The 26,724-nt window shown below is 44.5% G+C and overlaps 1 protein-coding gene across 1 annotated transcript; it reads right to left on the reverse strand.

Moving 5' to 3' along the window:
- Positions 1-321: 321 nt before the first annotated feature.
- On the reverse strand, positions 322-26,683 carry LOC124041634 (sodium/potassium-transporting ATPase subunit alpha-2-like). Its single transcript, XM_046359439.1, has 24 exons — positions 26,555-26,683; positions 25,222-25,299; positions 24,908-24,967; positions 23,601-23,804; positions 21,878-21,991; positions 20,822-20,956; positions 20,537-20,654; positions 19,974-20,242; positions 19,062-19,260; positions 18,562-18,671; positions 17,392-17,526; positions 17,129-17,208; positions 16,859-16,968; positions 12,762-12,937; positions 12,203-12,339; positions 11,949-12,099; positions 11,460-11,628; positions 11,196-11,350; positions 6,614-6,737; positions 3,910-4,055; positions 3,438-3,568; positions 3,071-3,172; positions 2,250-2,341; positions 322-1,107 (listed from the first exon to the last, which is right to left on the reverse strand). Exons 1-24 carry the CDS (start codon positions 26,564-26,566, stop codon positions 1,079-1,081), a joined length of 3,036 nt encoding a protein of 1,011 aa, XP_046215395.1. The 5' UTR covers positions 26,567-26,683; the 3' UTR covers positions 322-1,078.
- Positions 26,684-26,724: the final 41 nt, after the last annotated feature.

Genomic DNA, 26,724 nt, shown 5'->3' on the forward strand with positions numbered 1-26,724 from the left:
ACTCTGTGTTGTTGTATGTGTCGAATTGCTACGCTTTATCTTGGCCAGGTTGCAGTTGTAAATGAGAACTTGTTCTCAACTAGCCTACCTGGTTAAATAAAGGTGAAATAAAATAAATAAAATTAAAATAAATTGACTGCCTGTTTGTGTCGTGCTTGTTTGATATGCGATGTGGGCTCAGTGGCGACCCATCAATCATGGCAGGTGTTCTGAGCCCCACCTGTTCAGCAAAGAAAATACAAAAATTCAAGCCCCTTGGGTGCTGCCAACATCACATTAGAAGTGCATGCGTGATGGGGTAATACCAGAGCAAACAACAACTGCTTTGTGCAGATTCACTTTATTTCATATCGAGATTTTCAGAGCATTTTTTTTACACAACCAGACTATGATAACCCAAATGGCGCCCTATTCCATACTGCACTACTTTTGACCAGGGCCCATATGGCTCTGGTCACATGAACTGTACTATGTAGAGAATAGGGTCCCATTAGGGATGAATAGCCTTCAGCACTGATTTTTGTATTTAATCGGTGTAGGAAAAGATATTCAGGGTGCATTGGTATGGTACAGGCATGTTGCAACATCTTGTTAGGTTGACATTTGGGTTTGGAAAATCCTTCTAGTACAATAATTGTCATCTGGAAAACTCAGAAATGTCAAATCACAATTACAAGTTTATTTGCAGCAGAATTCTCTATGAGAACCAGCATTGTGTACTGATAAACTGATCCATGCAATAATACGCCAATTGCCGGGTAGACAAACAAACACACACTAACCGTGGTGATTTAGGCTTATTTTAAAAATGGCAGATGACCACCCATTGTTAATCACTTTCAAAGACAAAATTCAATTTGTACGGTATTTTTGTTGTGCACACAAAAGCTATGTTCTTTGCTAAGCTAGACCTCGCATACACAAATATACTCACTCATTCAGAGGGGTTGGGTTAAATGCAGAAGACACATTTCAGTTGAATGCATTCAGTTGCACAACTGATTAGATATCTCCCCTTTCCCCTTTCATTAACACAGACGGACAAAAATTCAAACTCACAATAATAATTTTCTGAATGTTAATAATAAGTCTCCTGTTCCACCCAACCTATAAAACAGAAAGAAAGAGAACAGTCAGACACGATTATGACTATATTAGACAACGTCATTATGTCCCATTATCTCTTCATCTGTGATTCAATATGAAAAGGCCCTTTTAACTCAGTTACTCGCTGATCCCCAGCACATCAATCTGATTATTAACATGACTAATTAACATGAGCGATTAACTGTCACGATAAATTCACTTTTTTGAATATTTTTGTCTCAGTGACAGACAACCAGCATCTTCTGTGTCACATACAGTGGGGCAAAAAAGTATTTAGTTAATCACCAATTGTGCAAGTTCTCCCACTTAAAAAGACGAGAGAGGCCTGTAATTTTCATCATAGGTACACTTCAACTATGACAGACAAAATGAGAAAAAAATCCAGAAAATCACATTGTAGGATTTTTAATGAATTGATTTGCAACATATGGTGGAAAATAAGTCTGGAAAATTTTGTCTGTCATAGTTGAAGTGTACCTATGATGAAAATTACAGACCTCTCTCTTCTTTTTAAGTGGAAGAACTTGCACAATTGGTGACTGACTAAACACTTTTTTGCCCCACTGTACTCTATGTCACCCTAAGTCTTTTTTTATCTGTGGTGGAAAAAGTACCCAATTGTCATACTTGAGTAAAAGATACCTTGATAAAAAATGATTCAAGCAAAAGTGAAAATCAACCAGTAAAATACAACTTGAGTAAGAGTCTCAAGGTATTTGGTTTTAAGTATACTGAAGTATAAAAAGAAAAAGCAATTGGTAAAATGTACTTAAATATCAAAAGATAAAGGATAAATAATTTCAAATTCCTTATATTAAGCAAACCAGACGGCACCATTTTCTTTTTTTATGTATTTACGGAGAGCCAAAGGCACACTCAGACCTCATTTACAAAGTCTGCCAGATCAGTGGCAGTAGGGATGACCAGGGAGGTTCTCTTGATAAGTGCATGAATTGGACCATTTTCCTGTCCTGCTAAGCATTCAAAATGTAACGAGTACTTTAGGTGCCAGGGAAATGTAGTAAAGAAAAGTACAGATACCACCCCCCAAAATGTAGTACTTTATAGTATTTTTACTTAAATACTTTACACCACTGCTTTTGTATCACCTATGTGTCACTCTGTTACTCTATGTCACCCACCTCCAGGACACCTCCTGATGATGAGCTTGCGGATCTCATCATAGATGAAGATGAGCACACTGTATGGGAGGGCACAGAACCACCAGGAGACCCTGAAGGAGAGAAAGAAGAGAGAGAGAGAGAGAGAGAGAGAGAGAGAGAGAGAGAGAGAGAGAGAGAGAGAGAGAGAGAGAGAGAGAGAGAGAGAGAGTAAGCGAAACAAGGGAAGGGTAGTTGGTGTAGCTCATTTAAAAATCCAGCCCGGCCTCATAGACTAGACGTAACATAGTGAACGCAAATCCAGGACAACATTAGCATTTTAGAAAGTTTGCAACTACTTACTACTTTTTAGATACTTTGCAATTACTTAGCATGTTAGCTAACCCTTCCCATAACCCTAACCTTAACCCTTTAACCTATCTCCTAACCTTAAAACTAACCTTAACCACTTACCATAATTCCTAGCTAACGTTAGCCACCTAGTTAACATTAGCCACAAGAAATTGGTAACATATTGTACAAATTGCAATTCATAACATATTGTAAGAAGTCCAGGTTGAAAATCCATGCAGATGCACCCTCCGAATCATTGGGGTGATACGAGGATGTGATAAGGGTGTGACTAGAACATTTGAGGGACATGTTTTGGAGGTGTTGAGGCTGGGGATTATAGAGTGGAGACGTGTGTGGTACATTGTAAAATCCATGTCTGTGAGAAAGTGTGATATGAGAAAGGCACATGAGGGACTTAGTAGTTTTGGGGTAGAATGAAAACGGGGGTGTTGGGGATATGATGTCATTGTTTTTAGGGTAGGTTGGAGAATATGTTGTCTAGTACTGACTTCAAGGGGTACATGCGGAGGGCGATGTCCATTCCTGGGCAGTAGGACAGGAAGGCAGCCAGAGCAGTCTCAGCAAACAGGCCAAAGATCAGGATACGATTCCTGTTAAGGGAATGGGGATGGCACATGTGAATACAGGAAAGAGTACGACAAGAAAAGGGGACCACTTTAAAAAAAAGACCATATACATAGGCCTTCTACTTATACAAAGTAAAACATCCTCTTCTTTCATTGGGTGTCTCCCAAATGGCACCCTATTCCCTATATAGTGCACTACTTTTGACCAGAGTCATATGGGCCCTGGTCAAGAGTAGTGCATTATATGGGGGATTAGGGTGTCATTTGAGACGCATCCTTTTCCACTTACTTCATGCCCTGTTGGAAGACAGAGTTCCTCCTGGTCTTGCAGATAACCAGATCAGCCCATTGCACCACCACGATGCTCGCAAAGAACGAGGTATGACAGGTGAACTCAATTACCTTTCGCTGCTCATAGGTCTGCAGAAGGAAACACGTCTTACACGTCTTAAACCTGCCGTAGTCAAGAAAAGGAAAAACTCCAGCACACAGGTCATTTGGATGCTTCCAACAATTTAGATCCTTTCAATTGTTGGTAGCATCCAAATGACTGGTGTGCTGGAATTTTTCTTTTTCCACCATCACCACAAATTTTCTCCATGCACCTGGTAGTACAACAAGGTGTGCAAGTTTACTTAAAAAATAAACTGTTGTAGTAACTTGTGGTGGCTCTGCTTAAAATATAGCTACTGACTGCATGGACCTTTTACCATTTGCTCCAATCTGTATGTGTTATGTGTGTTAAAACCTCTCATTCTCACCCACTGCTGTCCATAGCTGTCTTCCACCTCGTTGTTAGCACGGTCATCCCAGTTCAGACGGATGCCAAGGAGGGTCGCTGGCCAGAAACCATTCTCAGCCAGGATCACAAAGTAGGTGAAGAAACCTGCTATGGCCTGGATCATACCTGGAGAGAGACAGACAAGTGCATCAGCACAATATACACTGAGTGTACAAAACATGACATAGACTGACCAGGTGAATCAAGTGAAAGCTATGATCCTTTATTGATGTCGCTTGTTAAATCCACCTCAATCAGCGTAGATGAAGGAGAGGAGACAGGTTAAAACTATTTTGGGATAGGGGGCAGCATTTTCACTTTTGGATGAATAGCGTGCCCAGAGTGAACTGCCTCCTACTCTGTCCCAGATGCTAATATATGCATATTATTAGTAGTATTGGATAGAAAACACTCAGAAGTTTCTAAATCTGTTTCAATGATGTCTGTGAGTATAACAGAACTCATATGGCAGGCAGAAACCTGAGAAAAATCCAACCAGGAAGTGAACATCTGAGATTTATAGTTTTTCAAAGCTTGGCCTACCAAATACACATTGAGATATGGATAAAGTTGCACTTCCTACGGCTTCCACTAGATGTCAACTGTCTTTAGAAACTTGAATGAGGATTCTACTATAAAAGAGGGGCTCATGAGACCTCTTTGAGTCAGTGGTCTGGCAGAGTGTATTGGTCTCATGATGCACGCTCCCGACAGACAAAGGAATTCTCCGGTTGGAATATTATTGATGTTTTATGTTAACAAAACACCCTAAAGATTGATTCATGTTTCTAAAGGACTGTAATGGAACTTTTATAGTTTTTGTTTGGATGAAGTGCCTGCGCCTCATGAAGATGGATTACTGGGCTGAACACGCTAACAACAAGTGGCTATTTGGACATAAATGATGGACTTTATGAAACTTTATGGAACAAATTAGTAATTTATTGTCGAACTGGGATTCCTGGGAGTGCCTTCAGATGAAGATCATCAAAGGTAAGTTCATATTTATGGTGTTGTTTCTAACTTCTGTTGACTCCAAAACGGCACATATTCCTCTGGCTGTTTTGGGTTCTGAGCGCCGTTCTCAGATTATGCTTTTTCCGTAAAGTTTTTTAAAAATCTGACACAGCGGTTGCATTAAGGAGAAGTCTATGTTTAATTCTGTGAACAACTGAGTCTGTTTAAACTGAGATTTTTTGGATATAAATATACACATTATCGAACAAAACATAAATGTATTGTGTAACATGATGTCCTATGAGTGTTATCTGATGAAAATCAACAACGGTTAGTGATTCATTTTATCTATATTTCTGCTTTTTGTGACTCCTCTTTGGCTGGAAAAATGGCTGTGTTTTTTTGACTTGGCCATGACCTAACATAATCATATGTTGTGCTTTCGCTGTAAAGCATTTTTTAAATCGGACACGATGGGTAGATTAACAAGATGTTTATCTTTCATTTGCTGTATTGGACTTGTTAATGTGTGAAAGTTACATATTTCTAAAAAATATTTTTGAATTTCGCGCGCTGCCTTTTCAGCGGAATGTTGTGCAGGGGTTCCACTAGTGGAACGCCTGCCCTAGAAATGTTAAAGAAGGATTTTTAAGCCTTGTGAATGGGTAAGACAAAAGGTTTAAGTGCCTTTGAACAGGGTATGGTAGTATGTGCCAGGCGCACCGGTTTGAGTGTATCAATAACTGCAACGCTGCTGGGATTTTCACACTCAACAGTTTCCTGTGTGTATCAAGAATGGTGCACCACCCAAAGGACATCCAGTCAACTTGACACAACTGTGGGAAGCATTGGAGTCAACAAGGGTCAGCATTCCTGTGTATCGCTTTCGACATCTTGTAGAGTCCATGTCCTGACGAATTGAGGCTGTTCTCAGGGCAAAAAAGGGGAGCAACTCGATATTAGGAAGGTGTTCCTAATGTTTTGTACACCCAGTGTAACTTTCAATAACTGCAATGAATAACAGAGGTTAAAAAGGCAATCTGCACGTCTCAAATGGCACCCTATTCACTATCTAGTGCATTATTTTCGACCAGGTCCCATATAGGGAATATGCAGACGACACACAATTAATCTTCTCCTTTCCCCCTTCTGACCAGGTGGCCGCATCTCTGCTCTGGCAGACATATCTGACGGATCACCACCTCAAGGGTGCCATTTGGGACAAATGCAAAATCCTTTGTTACACTACACCAAGTCACTTGGCTCTGTCATAACCTCACATGGTCTCTCCTATCATTGCTATGCGACACACAATTAATCTTCTCCTTTCCCCCTTCTTCCTGGAGATCTACTGTCCTGTAGCTGCTCTTCCTCCCGGGAAGGACTGCCCGTTCCAACCCTAATTTAACGTATCTGATCCTACTGTCGCTAGTTAAGGTCTTGTTGAGAAGCTAATAAGTAGAATCAGGTGTGTTAAATTAGGGTTAGACTGAACACCCACAGGAAGGTAGATCTCCAGGACGAGGGTTGGGCAGCCCTGGTCTACATCATAGTATTTGTGTAGATTTGAGTACCACCATTGATGTGTGTGTTTTATGTCATTTTATCATATTGTGGACAGACACAATTCCCTATATAGTGCACTACTTTTGACCAGGACCTGTGATAGGGTGCCATTTGGGACACAGACCCATGGATGAGCTTGCAAGTAGAGGAGGTATTCTGACCTATCTGTCCGTAGGCCATGCTGATCAGTCTGTCGTTCACCAGCTTGTCTGTCTTTGGGCACCGGGGCTGACGCTTCATGATGTCACTCTCAGCCGTCTCGTAGGCCAATGAGATCGCAGGAACCTGGACGCAGACGGGAGAGGAGAGAAGGAGAGAGGGAGAGAAAGAGACAGAGAGGAGTGTGAGAGAGTGCATGACAGACAGAACAATGTGATAAAGCTATACCCAGTAAACAAGCCCACATTTACACGATTTTAGCCCAATGCGGGCTAAAATATTGGCCCTGTGTAGGCTGCCCATAATGGGTCGATGCACATTTTATTTATTTATTATTTATTTGTGACACTTTCAATTCAATGCATGAAGTGCATAATTTACAAGCCTTACAGGTATTTAAGAAATGTGATACATTGCATCAGAAAGACAAGTTTCTCATATATCACATATTTAAGTATTTTTACAGATGTCATCATTGGCATTGTACAAGATCACCAATATTTGGGCATCACACAACAGAACCCTTAAACTGTAGTGACACTCAGTAACGGTTGCACCAAAATAACTATGTGCAAACCACACCCCCAAATATTTGAATGAGCGCCGCCTCTAGCTGGAGTGTGGGCTATCCTGTGCTGGACTTGGTGTGGGCTAGCCTGTGCTGGACTTGGTGTGGGCTAGCCCGTGCTGCACTTGGTGTGGGCTAGCCCGTGCTGGACTTCGTGTGGGCTAGCCTGTGCTGTACTTGGCGGGGGCTAGCCCGTGCTGGACTTCGTGTGGGCTAGCCTGTGCTGTACTTGGTGTGGGCTAGCCCGTGCTGGACTTTGTGTGGGCTAGCCCGTGCTGGACTTGGTGTGGGCTAGCTGCTGTTGGACTTGGTATGGGCTAGCCCGTGCTGGACTTGGTGTGGGATAGCCAGTGTTGGGCTGGTGTGGGCTTGGTGTAGGCTAGCCCGTGTTGGGCTGGTGTGGGCTTGGTGTGGGCTAGCTGCTGTTGGACTTGGTATGGGCTAGCCCATGTTGGGCTGGTGTGGGCTTGGTGTGGGCTAGCCCATGTTGGGCTGGTGTGGGCTTGGTGTAGGCTAGCCCGTGTTGGGCTGGTGTGGGCTTGGTGTGGGCTAGCCCGTGTTGGGCTGGTGTGGGCTTGGTGTGGGCTAGCCTGTGTTGGGCTGGTGTGGGCTAGCCCATGTTGGGCTGGTGTGGGCTAGCCCGTGTTGGGCTGGTTTGGGCTAGCCTGTGTTGGGCTGGTGTGGGCTTGGTGTGGGCTAGCCCATGTTGGGCTGGTGTGGGCTTGGTGTGGGCTAGCCCGTGTTGGGCTGGTGTGGGCTTGGTGTAGGCTAGCCCGTGTTGGGCTGGTGTGGGCTAGCCCGTGTTGGGCTGGTGTGGGCTTGGTGTAGGCTAGCCCGTGTTGGGCTAGTGTGGGCTTGGTGTAGGCTAGCCCGTGTTGGGCTGGTGTGGGCTTGGTGTAGGCTAGCCCGTGTTGGGCTGGTGTGGGCTTGGTATGGGCTAGCCCGTGTTGGACTTGGTATGGGCTAGCCCGTGTTGGGCTGGTGTGGGCTTGGTGTGGGCTAGCCCGTGTTGGACTTGGTATGGGCTAGCCCGTGTTGGGCTGGTGTGGGCTTGGTGTGGGCTAGCCTGTGTTGGACTTGGTATGGGCTAGCCCGTGTTGGGCTGGTGTGGGCTTGGTGTGGGCTAGCCCGTGTTGGACTTGGTATGGGCTAGCCCGTGTTGGGCTGGTGTGGGCTTGGTGTAGGCTAGCCCATGTTGGGCTTGGTGTGGGCTTGGTGTGGGCTAGCCCGTGTTGGGCTGGTGTGGGCTTGGTGTAGGCTAGCCTGTGTTGGGCTGGTGTGGGCTTGGTGTAGGCTAGCCCGTGTTGGGCTGGTGTGGGCTTGGTGTAGGCTAGCCCGTGTTGGGCTGGTGTGGGCTTGGTGTAGGCTAGCCCGTGCCCACCTTGCCCACTGAATATTCACATGAGTCCAATGGGGTCATGTTTGCTGGGTAGGTTCCATAATAAAAAAGCCCTGACTATTGGTTGAAGGTTTTACCAGTAAACAGGGTTGTGGAGTAATGGATTACATGTAAGAGTTACCAGCATAAATATCGTAATCAGATTACAGCTACTTTTGAAGAACTAGATGATTACTTCAAAGATTACTTTTAAATTGAGAAAGGATGTTTGTGAGAAAAATAAATATTGACACTTCTCTGTTTTCTCAGTGACATTCAAATCAGCATTGAAAAAAAGGCACAAATTTAAATTTGTTCCACCTGAGTGAGTCTGACCACAAGTCAGAGACCATTATGATGACACACCAAATGTGTTTGATGGATCGCAGGAATAGGCTTTTGTAAACTATAGTCCAAGCTATGTCTTCCAATGGTGAATGAACGCTTGGAGGTAAGGATGACAGCAGTGGTTGTAGTCTACGGCAATACGGATTTCACTTATTATTAATATCTACATAGCGCATTGATGTGAATCACACTGCTGCTCTCTCATTTCACTATTTGCACCTTACAGATCGTGGTTGTTGTGGATGGCTGTTCACAAATCTAAATGTGTATTTGAACCCAATAATGGTTGAATTCAAGAATTTTAAGCTGCCTATCAATCAATCTATCAATCATTGTTTTTGAAACCAGTGGACAGCCAGTGAAAAATGTGCTCTTGCAACAGCTGCATAGTGCGGATCCCAGCCTATGGAGTAAAGGTGGGGCTTTTATTGCTCAATATAATAATAATCCATGGGCCTAATGGAAGCATGCTCAAACTCACACACTTTTAGGGGTAAAGGGTCAATCTGTAGTTAATACATCCATTTTTGGACTTATATATATATATATCTCCATTGATTCTTGAAGAATATAACTTATAAATGCCTCATGAGCTTAGTTCAACTGTCACACTCCATGAGAACCCAAAATATAAGCTTGTTTTACTCCGAGGTTTGTGAACAATTGAAATGTAAACAAACACTGTATAGACTCATAACATGGTTAAAACTCTGTCTATTAATCTAAGAGTGGTTACATTTCTCCAGGCCCATCACACGCAGCCTTTTACCAAAACAGAGCCGGGGTGTCCGTTTTGTTTTTGTTTCATCTGTGGATTTGCCCTTTAAACAGCTGCGTAACTTATTAGCCAGCCCTACTCTGTTGTTTAGGATTTTTCTGTCATGGAGGACTGATTGGACCCATTGATTCGAGTTGAAAAATTGGATTACCCACACTCACTAACGTAACCAAGAAGTCAAAGTGTCACCAACTAAAAGGTCAACAATAGGCCTATAGCAAATGCAGCATATGGCATTCATTTTTTCACATGTAAATAGCACTTTCAGTAGTGCTCAAAGCATGCCATTCCATGAGCACAGCATTTATTTTTCAACTCGAATCAATGAGTCCAATCAGTCCTCCATGACAGAAAAATCCTAAACAACAGAGTAGGGCTGGCTAATAAGTCCTTAATTTTGGGGTCACGCTCAGGTGAAACAATATGGCTAATCTATACTTCCATATTTCCAAGTCCTATTCTTGAAGATCAAGGGCTATAACATTTATTGGAATGACTGGAATTCTGATAGACTCTGGTTTTTAATGTAAAGAGAAAATGTAATTGTAAGCTACTACTCTATATGTAGTAGAGCGCGATGGGTTAGAAGAAGCCTACATAATCAACCCATAAAGTAATGGCCAGCTATGTAAACTTTAACATTGATTCATCCTGCAATAGATGTCGTTCAATTGGTAACATACATTTTTGTCATTTTCTGATGTCTCTTATGGAGAAAGTAATCTAAAAGTAACTGAATGTAATCAGATTCCGTTACTGAGTTTGGGTAATCCAAAAGTTACATTGCCGATTACAATTTTGGACATGTAACTAGTAACTGTAATGGATTACATTTAGAAAGTAACCTACCCAATCCTGCCAGCAAGGCAACAACAGGGCAATGTGAGTGAGTTAAGGTGGGAAATGGACTATTGTGAGACCAGAATCCACACAGCAGAGTGGATACAAATCCAGTTTGGTTTGGTGGATTTAGTAGCTTTCATCCTGACCCAGGGCAGGGCAGTGATGAGTAATAGATTGTAAGGTAGTGTATGATCAAGCTAAGAGCTGGTTGTGACTGTCAAGGAGTAGAGATATGATGAGTCAACATGGCCAGTCATAGAACAGAGAATTTGCTGAAATAGTTGTAATGTTCTTCAGCAGTCAGTTTGTTTGATCTCTTCTGCTGCTGTGAAATAACACTACAACTACTTCAGTGAGTGTGGGTTTTACTTTCACAGTTTCGATGCCTTTTAAACCCTGCACACAAAGACTTTTGATGATGAACTATTGAGTCCAGCATGTCAATTCTTAATTCTATGACTGGCCATGTTGACTCATCATGTCTATCCTCCTTGACACTCACAGTCACAACCAGCAGTAAAACTGATCCTGGACTAAAAAAGCACTTTCAATTGAGATTCTACATTGCTTTTTAGTCCAGGACTAAGGATTCATCTGTGTCCGGGCAACCACCCCTAAGGCTGTTTCAGTGCGGGTTTTCCTTTTCCAGTCAGCATGGTAGGTCCTCACCATGTCAGTTCCCAGGTCGATACAGAGGATGGTGACAGTGCCCAGGGGCAGGGGAATACTGGCAATGATGAAGAGGAGGAAGGGGCTGATCTCTGGAATGTTACTGGTCAGAGTGTAGGCAATGGACTTTTTCAAATTATCAAAGATCAGACGGCCTGTTTGGGATTGAAGAAGAACAGATAAATTGATTGACTCACAGTATTTCAATTTTTTCCACTTTTTTTTCTCTCTTCCTCTTTCTTCCTTCCTTCCTTCCTTCCTTACCTTCCTCCACTCCTGTGACGATAGAGGCGAAGTTGTCGTCCAGGAGGATCATGTCAGCAGCCTGCTTGGAGACGTCAGACCCAGCGATCCCCATGGCAACCCCGATATCAGCCTTCTTCAGGGCAGGTGAGTCGTTCACTCCGTCCCCAGTAACCGCAACAATTGCCCCCTAGAACAAGAGAACAAAGGATCATGAAATAAGAAACATTTTAGTTGAATAACAGCTGTGAATTGGAGATAAATGCAGCGTTTCCATGTTTTTTGCCTCTGTCAATTTTGGAGCCATTTTCCCATCAAAAACTTTTCTATAGAATAATAGCCCCCCAATATCAAACTCTGAACAAAATAATAGATTCAGTATTTCTAACTCCAAACCATGCTTTAATTATAGAGTGACTCAAACACACACACACATGCACACACACAAATACACACGCTCGCATTCACGCATTCAAACACATGCACACACGCACACAGGCGTCCTTTCACCGTTCTCTGGCAGCCCTCTACGATGATGAGTTTCTGCTGAGGTGAGGTGCGGGCGAACACTATCTCAGTGTGGTTCCTGAGCAGGTCATCCAAGTATTCTGCGCTCATGTCCTTCAGGTCCCCCCCGTGCACCACACAGGCCTTGGCATCCCTGGGAGCGAGACACAGGTACAAGCCGACAAAGTCACACGTGAGCGTTCACACACAGATGCACACACACAGGCACGCAGACGCATGCGCACACACACACACACCTGGGGTTGACTTGGCTCAGTGGAATATTCAGCCTTTCAGCGATGTCCTCCACAGTCTCGTTGCCCTCGGAGATGATGCCCACACCTTTAGCGATGGCTTTAGCAGTGATTGGATGGTCGCCTGTCACCATGATAACCTAATAGCACATCATCACAACTATAAGCACACCATATGTCATCGTTACCTGTCACCACATACAACAACCTGTTGTTGTTTTTTGCTCTGTTTTCCTCATTTATGACATTCGTACCTGTACAATTTGCCATCTTTTTTTCTTTCTGTTTTTCTCATTTATCATGTCCATGTATGTGTCAACCTATCATTCTGATTGGGCCCAATGAGATAAGTTTGGATGTGTTGGCTGATTGGTTAATTGGTTGTAGGGTTGCAAAATTCCAGTAACTTCCCCAAAATTCCCAGGTTTTCCAGAAATCACGGTAAAAAGATTCCCAGATTTCCTGATTATTCCGGGAATGTACCGGGATTTATGGAAAACCTGGGAATTTGGGGAAAGTTACTGGAATTTTGCGACGTTTCTTGGTTGATGATGCCACTCACCTTAATCCCAGCAGAGCGGCACTTCCCCACAGCGTCGGGCACGGCAGCGCGGGGAGGGTCAATCATGGACATGAGGCCCACGAAACACAGTCCTTCTGTAGGGAAGTTGACATCTTCACAGTCGAAGGTGAACCCCCGAGGGAACTGGGCCGGAGACAGTGGCAAGTGACAGAACCCTGAGGGGGAGAGAGACAACAGACAGAGACTTTCTTTTAGATATCAATGTTCAAATATCGGATTGTCTCTCTACAACAATTTCCCGGATTCCTGCCGTAATCCCTGGACCACTACTTCTGATCTTCACAGATAGCTTGCAGCAAGCTAGCTAGCTCACAGCCTGCAGCTATCTAGCTCACAGCCTGCAGCTATCTAGCTCACAGTTAGCTTGCACTCACCGTGGCACCCAGTACCGAAGCTATCCCTGAGGCCGACCTCCCGGCCTACTCAGCTGTTCACCCGAACCCCACTCATACACGGCTAGAGCCCAATACTCCACCGGATCCTTGCTGTAAACTCTGGACCTTGGCACCGGTTCACCGCTGCTACCGATTGGCTATAGTGGCTAACGCCACTGCCACGAAGCTAGCACCAGTTAGCCGTGAGCCAGGCGCATCTCCCGGCTAGCAAACTAAATTCTACAATACCTCTTTCGCCATCTGGCTTGGATTCTCTGTCGACACGGTGCCCCGCCGCAGCACCACGACTGGTCTGCCGACGAATACTCCCTCCTCTGTGCCTTCAACTGGACTCCGTCGGAGCAGACGCTCCTACTAGCCCCTTGCTACTAACTTTAAAAGCCGTGTCGCTAGCGTAGTGGTGGCTTCCCTGTTCCATCTACTGCTGCCCCTGGACACTATGATCATTTGGCTACATAGCTGATGCCTGCTGGACTGTCCATTAATCATGGACAGTCCAGCATCTGTCGGCCCCAGCCGCGAACTCAGGCTCTGTGTGTAGTTAATCTGACCCTCTCTGCCCAGTCATCGCCATTTTACCTGCTGTTGTTGTGTTAGCTGATTAGCTGTTGTTGTCTCACCTGTTGTTTTAGCTATCTCTCCCAATCAACACCTGCGATTACTTTATGCCTTGCTGTATGATTCTCTCAAATGTCAATATGCCTTGTATACTGTTGTTCAGGTTAGTTATCATTGTTTTAGTTTACAATGGAGCCCCTAGTTCCACTCTTCATACCTCTGATACCTCCTTTGTCCCACCTTCCACACATGTGGTGATCTCACACATTACAACCAGCATGTCCAGAGATACAACCTCTCTTATCATCACCCATTACCTGGGCTTACCTCCGCTGTACCCGCACCCCACCATACCCCTGTCCGCGCATTATGCCCTGACTATATTCTACCACGCCCAGAAATCTGCTCATTTTATTCTTTGTCCCCATCGCTCTAGGCGACCATTTTTGATAGCCTTTAGCCGCACCCTCATTCTACTCCTCCTCTGTTCCGCGGGTGATGTGGAGGTAAACCCAGGCCCTGTATGTCCCCAGGCACCCTAATTCGTTGACTTCTGTGATCAAAAAAGCCTTGGTTTCATGCATGTCAACATCAGAAGCCTCCTCCCTAAGTTTGTTTTACTCACTGCTTTAGCACACTCTACCAACCCTGATGTCCTTGTCGTGTCTGAATCCTGGCTTAGGAAGGCCACCAAAAATTCTGAGATTTCCATACCCAACTATAACATTTTCTGTCAATATAGAACTGCCAAAGGGGGAGGAGTTGCAGTCTACTGCAGAGATAGCCTGCAAAGTAATGTCATACTTTCCAGGTCCATACCCAAACAGTTCGAACTTATAATTTAAAAAATTAATCTCTCCAGAAATAAGTCTCTCGCTGTTGCTGCCTGCTTACCGACCCCCCTCAGCTCACAGCTGTGCCCTGGACACCATTTGTGAATTGATCACCCCCCATCTAGCTTCAGAGTTTGTTCTGTTAGGTGACCTAAACTGGGATATGCTTAACACCCTGGCAGTCCTACAATCTCAACCTCAATCTCACACAAATCATCAAGGAACCCACCAGGTACAACCCTAAATCTGTATACAAGGGCACCCTCACAGATGTTATCCTGACCAACTGGCCCTCCAAATACTCCTCCGCTGTCTTAAATCAGGATCTCAGTGATCACTGCCTCATTGCCTGTCTCCACTACGGGTCCGCAGTCAAACGACCACCCCTAATCACTGTCAAATGCTCCCTAAAACACTTCTGCGAGCAGGCCTTTCTAATCGACCTGGCCCGGGTATCCTGGAAGGATATTTACCTCATCCCGTCAGTTGAGGATGCATGGTCACTTCCTCACCATCTTAGATAAGCATGTTCCTTTCAAAAAATGTAGAACTAAGAACAGATATAGCCCTTGGTTTACTCCAGACCTGACTGCCCTCGACCAGCAATAGCATCGAATAGTCCCCGCGATATGCAACTGTTCAGGGAAGTCAGGAACCAATACACGCAGTGAGTCAGGAAAGCAAAGGCCAGCTTTTTCAAGCAGAAATTTGCATCCTGTAGCACTAACTCCAAAAAGTTCTGGGACACTGTAAAGTCCATGGAGAACAAGAGCACCTCCTCCCAGCTGCCCACTGCATTGAGGCTAGGTAACACGGTCACCTCCGATAAATCCATGATAATCGAAAACTTCAACAAGCATTTCTCAACGGCTGGCCATGCCTACCTCCTGGCTACTCCAACCTCGGCCACCGTACCTTCTCCGCTGTGCAATCTGGTTTCCGAGCCGGTCACGGGTGCACCTCAGCCACGTTCAAGGTACTAAACGATATCATAACCACCATCTATAAAAGAAAGTACTGTGCAGCCATCTTCATCGACCTGGCCAAGGCTTTCGACTCTGTCAATCACCATATTCTTATCGGCAGACTCAGTAGCCTCGGTTTTTCTAATGACTGCCTTTCCTGGTTCATCAACTACTTTCCAGACAGAGTTCAGTGTGTCAAATCGAAGGGCATGTTGTCCGGTCCTCTGGCAGTCTCTATGGGGGTGCCACATAGTTCAATTCTCGGGCAGACTCTTTTCTCTGTATATATCAATGATGTTGCTCTTGCTGCGGGCGATTCCCTGATCCACCTCTACGCAGAAGACACCATTCTGTATACTTCTGGCCCTTCCTTGGAAACTGTGCTATCTAACCTCCAAACAAGCTTCAATGCCATACAACACTCCTTCCGTGGCCTCCAACTGCTCTTAAACGCTAGTAAAAACAAATGCAGTTTATCACAGTGCCATCCGTTTTGTTACTAAAGCCCCTTATACCCCCCACTACTGCGACCTGTATGCTGTAGTCGGCTAGCCCTCGCTACATATTCGTCTCAAGACCCACTGGTTCCAGGTCATCTACAAGTCCATGCTAGGTAAAGCTCCGCCTTATCTCAGTTCACTGGTCACGATGGCAACACCCACCCGTAGCACGCGCTCCAGCAGGTGTATCTCACTGATCATCCCTAAAGCCAACACCTCATTTGGCCGCCTTTCCATCCAGTTCTCTGCTGCCTGTGACTGGAACGAATTGCAAAAATCGTTGAAGTTGGAAACTTTTATCTCCCTCACCAACTTTAAACATCTGCTATCTGAGCAGCTAACCGATCGCTGCAGCTGTACATAGTCCACCCATGGCCATCTGATCTTTTATCACTCCAGTGTTAATCTGCTAAATTGTAATTATTCGCCTACCTCCTCATGCCTCCTTATGCCTCATAGACTCTTTTTTTCCTATTTTTTTTCTTCTGTGCTATTGACTTGTTTATTGTTTACTCCATGTCTAACTCTGTGTTGTTGTCTGTTCACACTGCTATGCTTTATCTTGGCCAGGTCGCAGTTGTAAATGAGAACTTGTTCTCAACTAGCCTACCTGGTTAAATAAAGGTGAAATTTTAAAATTTGTAAAAAAAGAAATCTGCTTTTGTACTGTATTTTTTGGGGTGTCTATGACAGGAAAGATGTAGGGAACAGATAGGGAGATGCAGATTGAGAGGGGACACATCAAGGAAGGGCACAGACAACGGCCAGTGTGGTCTGGAGATAGTTCAGTCTCAGATGGCACTCTTTATACGGTACTGTACGTACCTAGAACTCTCTCTCCCAGCCCTCCCAGCTCCATGTAGGCACTCTGGAAAGCTTCGTTCCAGTTGGCATCCATCGGAACCTCCTGACCGTGGATCATGATGGTGCTGCACCTAAGAGATGCACAAACACGTAGGATTTATTCACCTTTCGCGGTCAATCAGTGAGAGATGTATTTAGAGGGCACGTCTATGTATCTTTTTACATAATGGCTTATGTGACTCCATCGTATTTACCTGTTGAGGGAGACACCGTTTTGATGTAAATAAATACCTGTCCAGTATTCTCTCAGGTGCTCCCTTCATAACGAGTAGGTGGCCATTTTCATTGTCTTCATGTTCATGAATGGAAAGCTTTCAGAAGGTGGGTAGAAGACAAAAAGTATATACATGTTTTACTCTTGTGTCAGTGGCGTTCTTAGTGGTTCTGGTGGTTCAAAATAATTATGGATTGGGATGTTTTTTTGGTTTATGCAGTTGGGTCTATGCTGTATGTTTTGTGTTGTGAATGTCCACGTTGAAGGGGTAATTGTATACCTGGTACTTGTTGGTTGAGTTGAAGGGAATCTCTCCCACCTTGGGGTATCTGTTTCTCATAGAGCGAACACACCCACAGGAGAGCTCGATACATTTCAACAGCGCAGACTCTGACGCGTCGCCAGCAGTGTCCCTCTACGAAACAACACAACATCAAGCAGTCAGCAGGAGACGGTCTATTCACATTGTCAGAATGGGTTTCTGACTGAAAATTGGTTTAGGATGTGACTACCCACATGAAAAAATACTATAGCATACAATGGTATAAATAATATACTGTTCCCTGTAGTGTTTTTGCGGACTTTAATGCAGTATTTACTGTAGTATACTGTAGTATTTACTGTTAACTATAGTATAAATACTGTAGTAACTGAAAACTGTAGCATATCCTATAGTAATTAAAGTAGTGTTTTTGCAGATTGTAGTATATTGTATTATTTACTGTAGTGTTCTTTGACATAGAAGTTGCGTCTTCTCCTTCAGAACACCTACTGTAGAAATACTAAAAGGGCACATTTTCCATAGCCTGTAAGTAGGTCGGGCTGGGCTAACATGTAGGGAGCACAATATATGGTTATATTTGGCATGTAGATTTCTCACTTATGGGTGGCACAAATTGTGATATGGGGGAGGGCAATGGACATGGTTTATGCAAATTAAATACTGTAGTATTTACTATAGTTTAAAAAGTGTAGTGTTTTTACAGACTGAAGTGTTTTTGTGGACATTACTTTAATATTTACTATTGTATTCTACAGTATACTACAACATTCTATATTTACATTTACATTTAAGTCATTTAGCAGACGCTCTTATCCAGAGCGACTTACAAATTGGTGCATTCACCTTATATGAAGTACTACACATAATCGAGGGATACTACAGTATGTAGTATACTATTCTGCAGTATACTATAGAACTATATAGTAAGTACTGTAGTATTAGATAGTAAACTGTAGTATTGCTACTGTAATAGTTTGGAGGAAAGGGTTTTGTGTTGTTAGATTCAACGTGGCCAGGTGTGTGGACATTAGCCGCATTGGTGTGGGTCATTGGGGCACTTTAAATCGGACAAAGGACTGTTTCAACCATTCCATTCCAGTCATTACTAGAAGCCCTCCTCCCCTCATCAGCCCCCACCGGTGTGGGTGTATAGTGGCCATCCCCTACCTTGAGGATGGGGAAGTTATCCTGCCCAGCTTTGAACTCAGCGCGGTTGCAGAGTCCAGCCACGTGAGACAGAGAGTGCCATGTAGCTGAGCTCTTGTCAAAGGTGGCACCTGAAGGAACACAGGAGATGCTTCAGACTTGCAGAGGGATGATACATTTTTTTCCAGAATTCACAGATTTTCCAGAAATTCCAGTTGGAAGATTCCCAGATTTCCTGTATATTCCATCCTGATTCCGGGAATATTCCAACCGCGATTTCTGGAAAACCTGTGATTTCTGGAAAACCTGGGAATATTGGGAAAATACCAGAATTATGTAACCATAGACAATGTGACTGAGCTGAATTTGTATCTTTTTGAAGTATATTGTATAGCACACAGTATAGTATCTCTGTTCTAAATTCTTACATCAAAGCTCATTTAACACAGCAGAGAAGCAAACTAATTCAAGGGGTCTGGTTGAATGTAGAAGGGACAGACGATGTCTGTGGGTGGTCTCACCAGACTGGTCCTCCGTAGTGTCGGCCTCATGGATCATGTTGTCAAACCACATGTGGGCCACGGTCATGCGGTTCTGGGTCAGGGTCCCTGTCTTGTCGGAACAGATGGTGGAGGTGGAACCCAGGGTCTCCACAGCTTCCAGATTCTTGACCAGGCAGTTCTTCTTGGCCATGCGCTTGGCAGTGAGGGTGAGACAAACCTGAGAGACAGAGGGAGGGAGTGTGGGGGTAGAGGAGAGGAAATGGACATTACCCCTATACATATCTACCCCTACCACTCCAGTATCCCTGCGTATTGACCCTGGAACTGTCCCTGTATAAAGCTCAATTACTTTCTCATGTTCTTATTATTTCTATTTCTCGTTCATTCTTGTTCTACTTGACCTTATTTTATAGTACTACCGGCATTGATTATTGCATTGTTGGGAAAGAGTTTTTAAGAAAGGCATTTCAGTGTAATTGCACACGTGACAATAAAACCTGAAACTTGAGTAACGACAGAGTAATGGTCAAAGATGAATAGATGGATGGGAAATCCTACTACAGAGCACACTCTCATAGACTTTGGTTTAAATCATGAGATTTAGCAAGAGATTTGCATGGAGACTTAGAATTATAATTTGGCCCATATACACAATACCAGTCCGTGGCCTTGGGGTGCCTAGCGGTCTAAGCCGCTGCCTCTAGCACACATAAATGTACCACTGCCAGTACGGGATTGAATCTGGCCCACTGATATTTCACTCACCAACTACAATAGTAGTCGGACTCACAGTGATGGTCCCTGCGACAGACTAGCGTCTTGTCCAGGGGGTGTACTTCAACATCAAGCACATCAACCTGCCTCACGCAAGATAGGCTATTGCCCCTAGGCTATGGGCCAAACTGACTGGGACATTCAAGGCATACTCACAGTGACGGTGGCCAGCAGACCCTCTGGTACATTGGCCACGATGATGCCGATGAGGAAGATGACAGCCTCCAGCCAGGTGTACCCCAGGATGATGGCTAGGATGAAGAAGGACACCCCCAGGAACACAGCCACGCCTGTGATCAGGTGGATGAAGTGCTCAATCTCCATGTTGATGGGAGTCTGGCCTGTCTCCAGCCCCGAGGCCAGGGTGGCAATACGGCCCATCACTGTATGGTCACCGGTACCTACTACTACACCATGGGCTGTGCCTGAGGGAGGGAGGGAGGGAGGGAGGGAGGAGGGAGGGAGGGAGGGGGAGGGAGGGAGGGAGGGAGGGAGGGAGGGAGGGAGGGAGGGAGGGAGGGAGGGAGGGAGGGAGGGGGAGGGAGGGAGGGAGGGAGGGAGGGAGGAAGGAAGGAAGGAAGGAAGGACAAGCAATTAATTCATTGAAGATGGATGAGTGGATGGAATGGGGTAGATAGAGGGAGGAGAAATAGGTCAGGTCTCCCTTGTAAAATCAAAATAAATGAATAAAAAGATAGGAAAGGATTTGTCCTACTCACCCTCCACACAGTTGGTGGAGAAGAAGGCGATGTTTCGAGTCTCCAGGGGGTTTTCATGGGTGAACTCTGTTGTGCGTGTCTGAGGCTCTGACTCCCCAGTCAGAGAAGAGTTATCCACCTTCACACACAGACAGAGGAAAGTTATTCAGTTGGACAGAAATAAATACAGACAGACAGACATAGACAGACAGAGAGAGAGAGAGATAAAGAGAGAGACAGCAACTAAGTAATCCACCTGGACAGATAGTAAGAAAGTGACCCTTGAACTCCCTGACCTCTCCTCACCTTGCAGCCAGCAGCGGAGACAACTCGGAGGTCGGCAGGGATCCGGTCGCCTCCTTTGATCTCCACCAGGTCTCCCCTCACCAATAGCTCTGCATTGATTGTCATTTTCTCTCCCTCCCTGATCACCAGGGCTTGCTGCCAGGGATGGATAGGAGAGATGAAAGAGAGAGACAAAGGGGAGAATGAAACGTTTTTAGATAAACGTTCATTGGCAAATCCAAAGTTGGCTCAAATTATTAGTTGTGTTATGTTGGATAAGCTTATTATGCTTCTCAAGTCAGTGTAAGCCCACTCGAGGCACTCAAAGGAAATTAAATTACTTGAATTGGAAGAATTTCCAAGGGGATTTAAGCCTATTATAGCCTTCACACACTGTTAAGATGACCAAATGGCACCCTATTCCCTATACAGTGCATTACTTTTACCAGGGCCCTGGGCTTGGTCAAAGGTAGTGCAGTTTCCTTTCGAGTGGCGCAGTGGTCTAAGGGACTGCATCGCAGTGCTAGAGACGTTACTACAGATCTGGGTTCGATCCTGGGCTGTGTTGCAGACCCATGAGGCGGCGCACAATTGGCCCAGCATCATCCGGGTTAGGGGAGGGTTTGGCCGGCTGGGATGACCTTGTCCCATTGCGCTCTAGTGACTCCTTGTGGAGGTCTGGCACATGCACACTGACTTCGGTCGCCAGCTGTACAGTGTTTCCTCCAATACATTGGTGCGTCTGGCTTCCAGGCTAAGCGGGCAGCGTGTCAAGAAGCAGTGGGGCTTGGCGGGGTCGTGTTTTGGAGGACGCATGGCTCTCGACCTTCGCCTCTCCCAAGTCCGTACGAGAGTTGCAGCGATGCGATAAGACTGTAACTACCAATTGGATATCATGAAATTAGAGAGAAAAAGGGGTAAAAAGTACAATACAAAATACAAACTAAATAAGTAGTGCACTTTAAAGGGAACAGGACCCTGGTCAACTGTGTACTATAAAGGGAATAGGGCCATCTCATAGGGTGCCATTTGGGACGCCGACAAAGCAATATACTGTGCTGTCTCAGCTCAGCTCACCTGAGGAACCATGTTCTTGAATGAGTCCATAATGCGGGAGCTCTTGGCCTCTTGGTAGTAAGAGAAACAGCCAGTGATGATGACCACAGCTGACAGAACCACTCCCAGGTACAACTGTTATGGGAGAGGGAGGGAGGAGAGAGGGAGTGAGATAGAGAGAGGGAGGTAGAGAGAGAGGGGGGAGGGAGGTAGAGAAATAGAGAGAGAGAGAGTGATGGGGTAGAGAAAGAGAGAGGAAGAGGGCTGTACAGAGAGAGAGAGAGAGAGAGAGAGAGAGAGAGAGAGAGAGAGAGAGAGAGAGAGAGAGAGAGAGAGAGAGAGAGAGAGAGAGAGAGAGAGAGAGAGAGAGAGATAACAAGATGACCAGATGAAGGTTATTGGTGTTGCACTCCAAAATTGTGAGTGAAAGTGATGTTGATGATGATGATGATGGTTGTTTTATTTGTGTACTGTATTTACTGTATGTAGCGTGTTTGCAACCAGGTTGGCAACGATGATAATGATAGACAGCGTTAGCTAAGAACTGGGCAACTCTATGCAACCATGTTTGCTGAAGACACAACTGTGTTTGGATCAGGCAATTCTTGAAGGGCAGCTTAAAGAGGCTCTTAAAAGCTGACATGACCAAAACGTCAAATGGGATAACCCACCATAAAAGAAGTGCTGAAAACAAAGAAACCAAGGCGATGCTAAGATGTACGAAGGAGAGAAGTAACATACGACCCTCCTCACAGCTGAGGAGGGACGACCATCGAAGAGGTTTCAGAGACTAGGCTGTTAGGTGTACCGCTAGACAGTCTCTCTTGGTCATCACCTCTGCAACAAAATCATTGGCACCTCCTGTATGCTCAGAAGGATTGCGAAATATATGCCAGAGCAAATTCTAAAATAACTCTCACAAGCTCTCATCCATAGTCAAATGAACTACTGCTCTGTCGTCCGGGGTAATTGCAAGTGTCGGTGACCTAAAGAGCCTGCAAGTAGTGCAAAATAAGACAACCAGAATGGTTCTGCGATATGGTTAGGAGAAGCCCTCCGTAGAATTGCATACTGCACTCGAATGGCTGACTGTCAAGGAAATGATAGAAAATAATATACTAACTAACCCTTTTTCATAAAATTCACCACTCTGAAAGACCAACCACTATATATGATAAACTGGATATACTCATAGACAAACACTCTCGTAACACACGAAGCAGAACCAAGGCCATGTATAGACCACCAAAACCCAATTTAGAGCTAGTTAAAATAGCTTTTAGTTTCAGGGCAGTGAAATTCTGGAACTCTTTGCCAGAAAGTTCGAAAATCTTGTCAAATCGTTTTTTTAGAAGAATAATTCACTGAGCACATTAATCAACAACTAGAATGGGTCTAAGAGGTTATTATAACATGTGATCTTGTATTTAAATTCAAATGAATATGTGCACATGAGGTATGTGGGTGGGTGAGGGTTGGGGGCTTGGCAGGTGTAACTCGTAATATGCAAAGGTATGTATCCGTGTTTGTGTTTTTACTTTGTTTTTGTTATTTTTCTACCTTTCTTTATGTTTTTTTTTTTTTAAACATTTCCTAAAGACTCTTGGAAGACGAGCCCTTGGTGGGCTAAACGAGATCCCGATCAAAGAAAAAGAAATCAGCACAAACAGATCTGGGACCAGGTTGGTTAATGTGTAGTGAACATGACAGACGTTATACAGGCCAGCCTTGCGGCGGTTCTCACGTTGTCATTGGCTGGCTCGTCTTCAGTGGCCACTTGGATACTGTAGGCCAGGAAGCAGAGGATGGCACCGATCCAGAGGAGCAAGGAGAAGCCCCCGAACAGCTGACGGCAGAACTTCACCCACTCTGGCGTGGTGGGAGGGGGGGTAAGCACGTTGGGCCCATCCCTGGCCAGCACCTCCAGAGCCTTGGCATTGGTCAAACCCTGGAAGACAATGAATGAATCATTTAATGTCCCATAGGGAAATTTGCTTGGCAATATTACAGGCATTCCTGGCATACAAATATTACATTGCAAGACATACAACACTTTACACAACATGTACCACAGTCAATCACTGTCCGTGTACCACAGTCAATGTATCACTGTCCATGTACCACAGTCAATAGACAATCACTGTCCGTCAGCAAACAGACCCTAACTACGGGGACTCTGTTTATTAGTTATTTATAACTAGGCAAATCAGACAGTCACACTCACAACAACAAAATCATGTTTTCCATTTCTACGGCCCTTTTGGTTGTTGTGCTACAGCTAAAGCTAAAGGGATTCTGCCTTTTGTGATAGAGGCACCACATTTCACACACATCTAGGGCCTGTCTGAAGAAGGGTGGCAGATAGCCTAGCGGTTAAGAGCGAATCCCCGAGCCGACTAGGTGAGAAATGTGTCAATGTGCCCTTGAGCAAGCACTTAACCCTAATTGCTCCTGTAAGAGTGTCTGCTAAATGACTAAAATGTCAAATGTAAGAGAAGTATTATAGTGCCAGTATAGTACCATTGCAGATTTTGTCCATCACCCCCTGGTGGCCATTTGTAATATGGCAACTATACAACGTTTTAGTTCTGTGTGAGATAAAGTCAGTAGGATTAAAGATGAGACAGATAGACATCGCTCCATATGGGACCTATATTACTTCACTGATATTCACTGTAATACCACTGAACACCAGTAATGGAGATACCATGTAGGGTTCCCATGTGGGACAGGGATGAGAACCCTGTGGACTCAACTTGGACCACATGGACAAACATGGACCAAAGTAACAGTTGGGGGGTTTGTGTGTGTGTAGCACTGACAAGAAGCAGTAGTTTTGTAGAGATTAGATCAGGGCTAGGAGATTAAAATGACTCGGCAGAGCAGAAGGGAGGGCAGCTGTGTGTGTGTGTGTGTGTGTGTGTGTGTGTGTGTGTGTGTGTGTGTGTGTGTGTGTGTGTGTGTGTGTGTGTGTGTGTGTGTGTGTGTGTGTGTGTGTGTGTGTGTGTGTGTGTGTGTGTGTGTGTGTGTGTGTGTGTGTGTGTGTGTTACCCGAGCCAAGTCGACTGTGTAGCGCCTTTCCAGATCGTCTAATGATATCTTGTGATCATCCTGTGAAAGAACAGAATAATCTGATTTACTCAAATAAACCACAGCCAGAAGGTCATTATTCAATATGAAACGCACTGCGCTGAGTTCTTTACACGTGACAGCCTGTCTGCGTCCCAAATGGCACTCTTGGTACCCAGGCTAATTTGGTGCACTATTATTGACCAGAGCCCTGTGGGACGTGGTCAAAAGTTGTACACTACATAGATAATAGGGTGTCATTTGGGACATAACCCCAGACAGCCAGTTGCTCTTACCATGGACACCTCCTTCTTGAGCTCATCCAAGTCCCTCTCCTTCTTCTTCTTCTTTCCTCCTCCATTTTCGGCACCACTCTGAGGAATGAGGAGATTATCACATCAAACATAGGCCCTTAACTCAAACCTCCCAAACACAGAGGGAGAAGTATACATAGGCATTGCATATGGCATGCTGTAGAAATCATATATATATAATGAGTTATAGGATCCCTATGGAAGTATATCCATGTTTATATTATATATTCGTGTTCATAAATATATTTTTTAAACATTTCACTACTGTATAGTAGGATATCGTTGCTTTGCTTGTTGGTTAATTTGTGTGTTGGTTACTTTGTGAAAGTGTGGCGATGGAAAGTCTGAGTTGACATTAGTGAGTGTGTTGTTCAGATCGGAACAGTCGCTGATGAAGAATGCAGCTTCATGGAAATCATCTGCTGCTGTCACTCTTTCTTTCCCAGCAGAACGTGTGGACGAGTGAAAGCGACAGCGAGAGAGCAAAAGAGTGTGTGAGAGAGCGACACATTGAAAAAGCAATCAAAAAGAGTTTGAGAGTAGAGTGTTGGTGGAGTGCAGGAAATGTGCCTGATTTAGCAATTTCCCCGGTTTCCTCTACTGTATGTTATAACAGATCATCTCCTACACCTGCTAGAAAACAAAGTCAGCTGGAATTGAAACAGGTTATACAACTGAAATTCTGTAATATGTGTGAATAGAGATCTTGATAATATATTGATGGTATTAGTTATCTAGGCCCTAATCCTACAATCCAATGTGGTCACAAAATGCCTCAACACCACGGCATATAGAGCCGGCGCCCGGCGTCACTGCAGACACGATTAGAAAACCAGCTCAGATTTTCCATGATGTCTGTGGCTGTATGTGACATGTCTAGGGTTGTAAAATTCTGTTAACTTTCCCAAAATGCCCAGGTTTTCTAGATTTCCTGGATGAAAGATTCCTGTAATCATACAAGAATAAGCAGGAAATCCAGAATCCTCCAACCAGAATTTTTTGGAAAGTTACAGGCATTTTACAACACCAGACAAGAGTGTTGGTGTTAGACAATAAATTGACCCCAACTCAACCATACATACATTCATATGACGGACTGTGTATGTGTGTAAAAAGAGTTGGGGTCAATTACATTTCAATTCAGTCAATTCAGGAAGTGAACTGAAACTCCAATTTTCCTCAATGCTTCTGTGTGTGAGATTTTTGTCAATTTCAGTTTACTCTCTGAATTGAAATGTTATTGACCCCGACCCTGGTATAAAGGACAGGAAAATACCCTTCTATATGCATGAATAAATAAGTGAAGAGGACTTACCCCTTTCCCCATGCTTGCTGTGTTCCAACTGTAAGTTGAAATGTGAAGGGCAGACCTTTCGTCCTGACAGGCACTGATCTCGAACACGTGGAAAAGAAGCGGATGACTTTTTGGGTGGCTGGGACTGACACCCACTCTCCCCTCTCCTTCACCTCCCCTCTTGTCTCCTG

Source organism: Oncorhynchus gorbuscha, linkage group LG08 (assembly GCF_021184085.1).
Source record: "Oncorhynchus gorbuscha isolate QuinsamMale2020 ecotype Even-year linkage group LG08, OgorEven_v1.0, whole genome shotgun sequence".
Classification (NCBI taxonomy): Eukaryota; Metazoa; Chordata; class Actinopteri; order Salmoniformes; family Salmonidae; genus Oncorhynchus; species Oncorhynchus gorbuscha.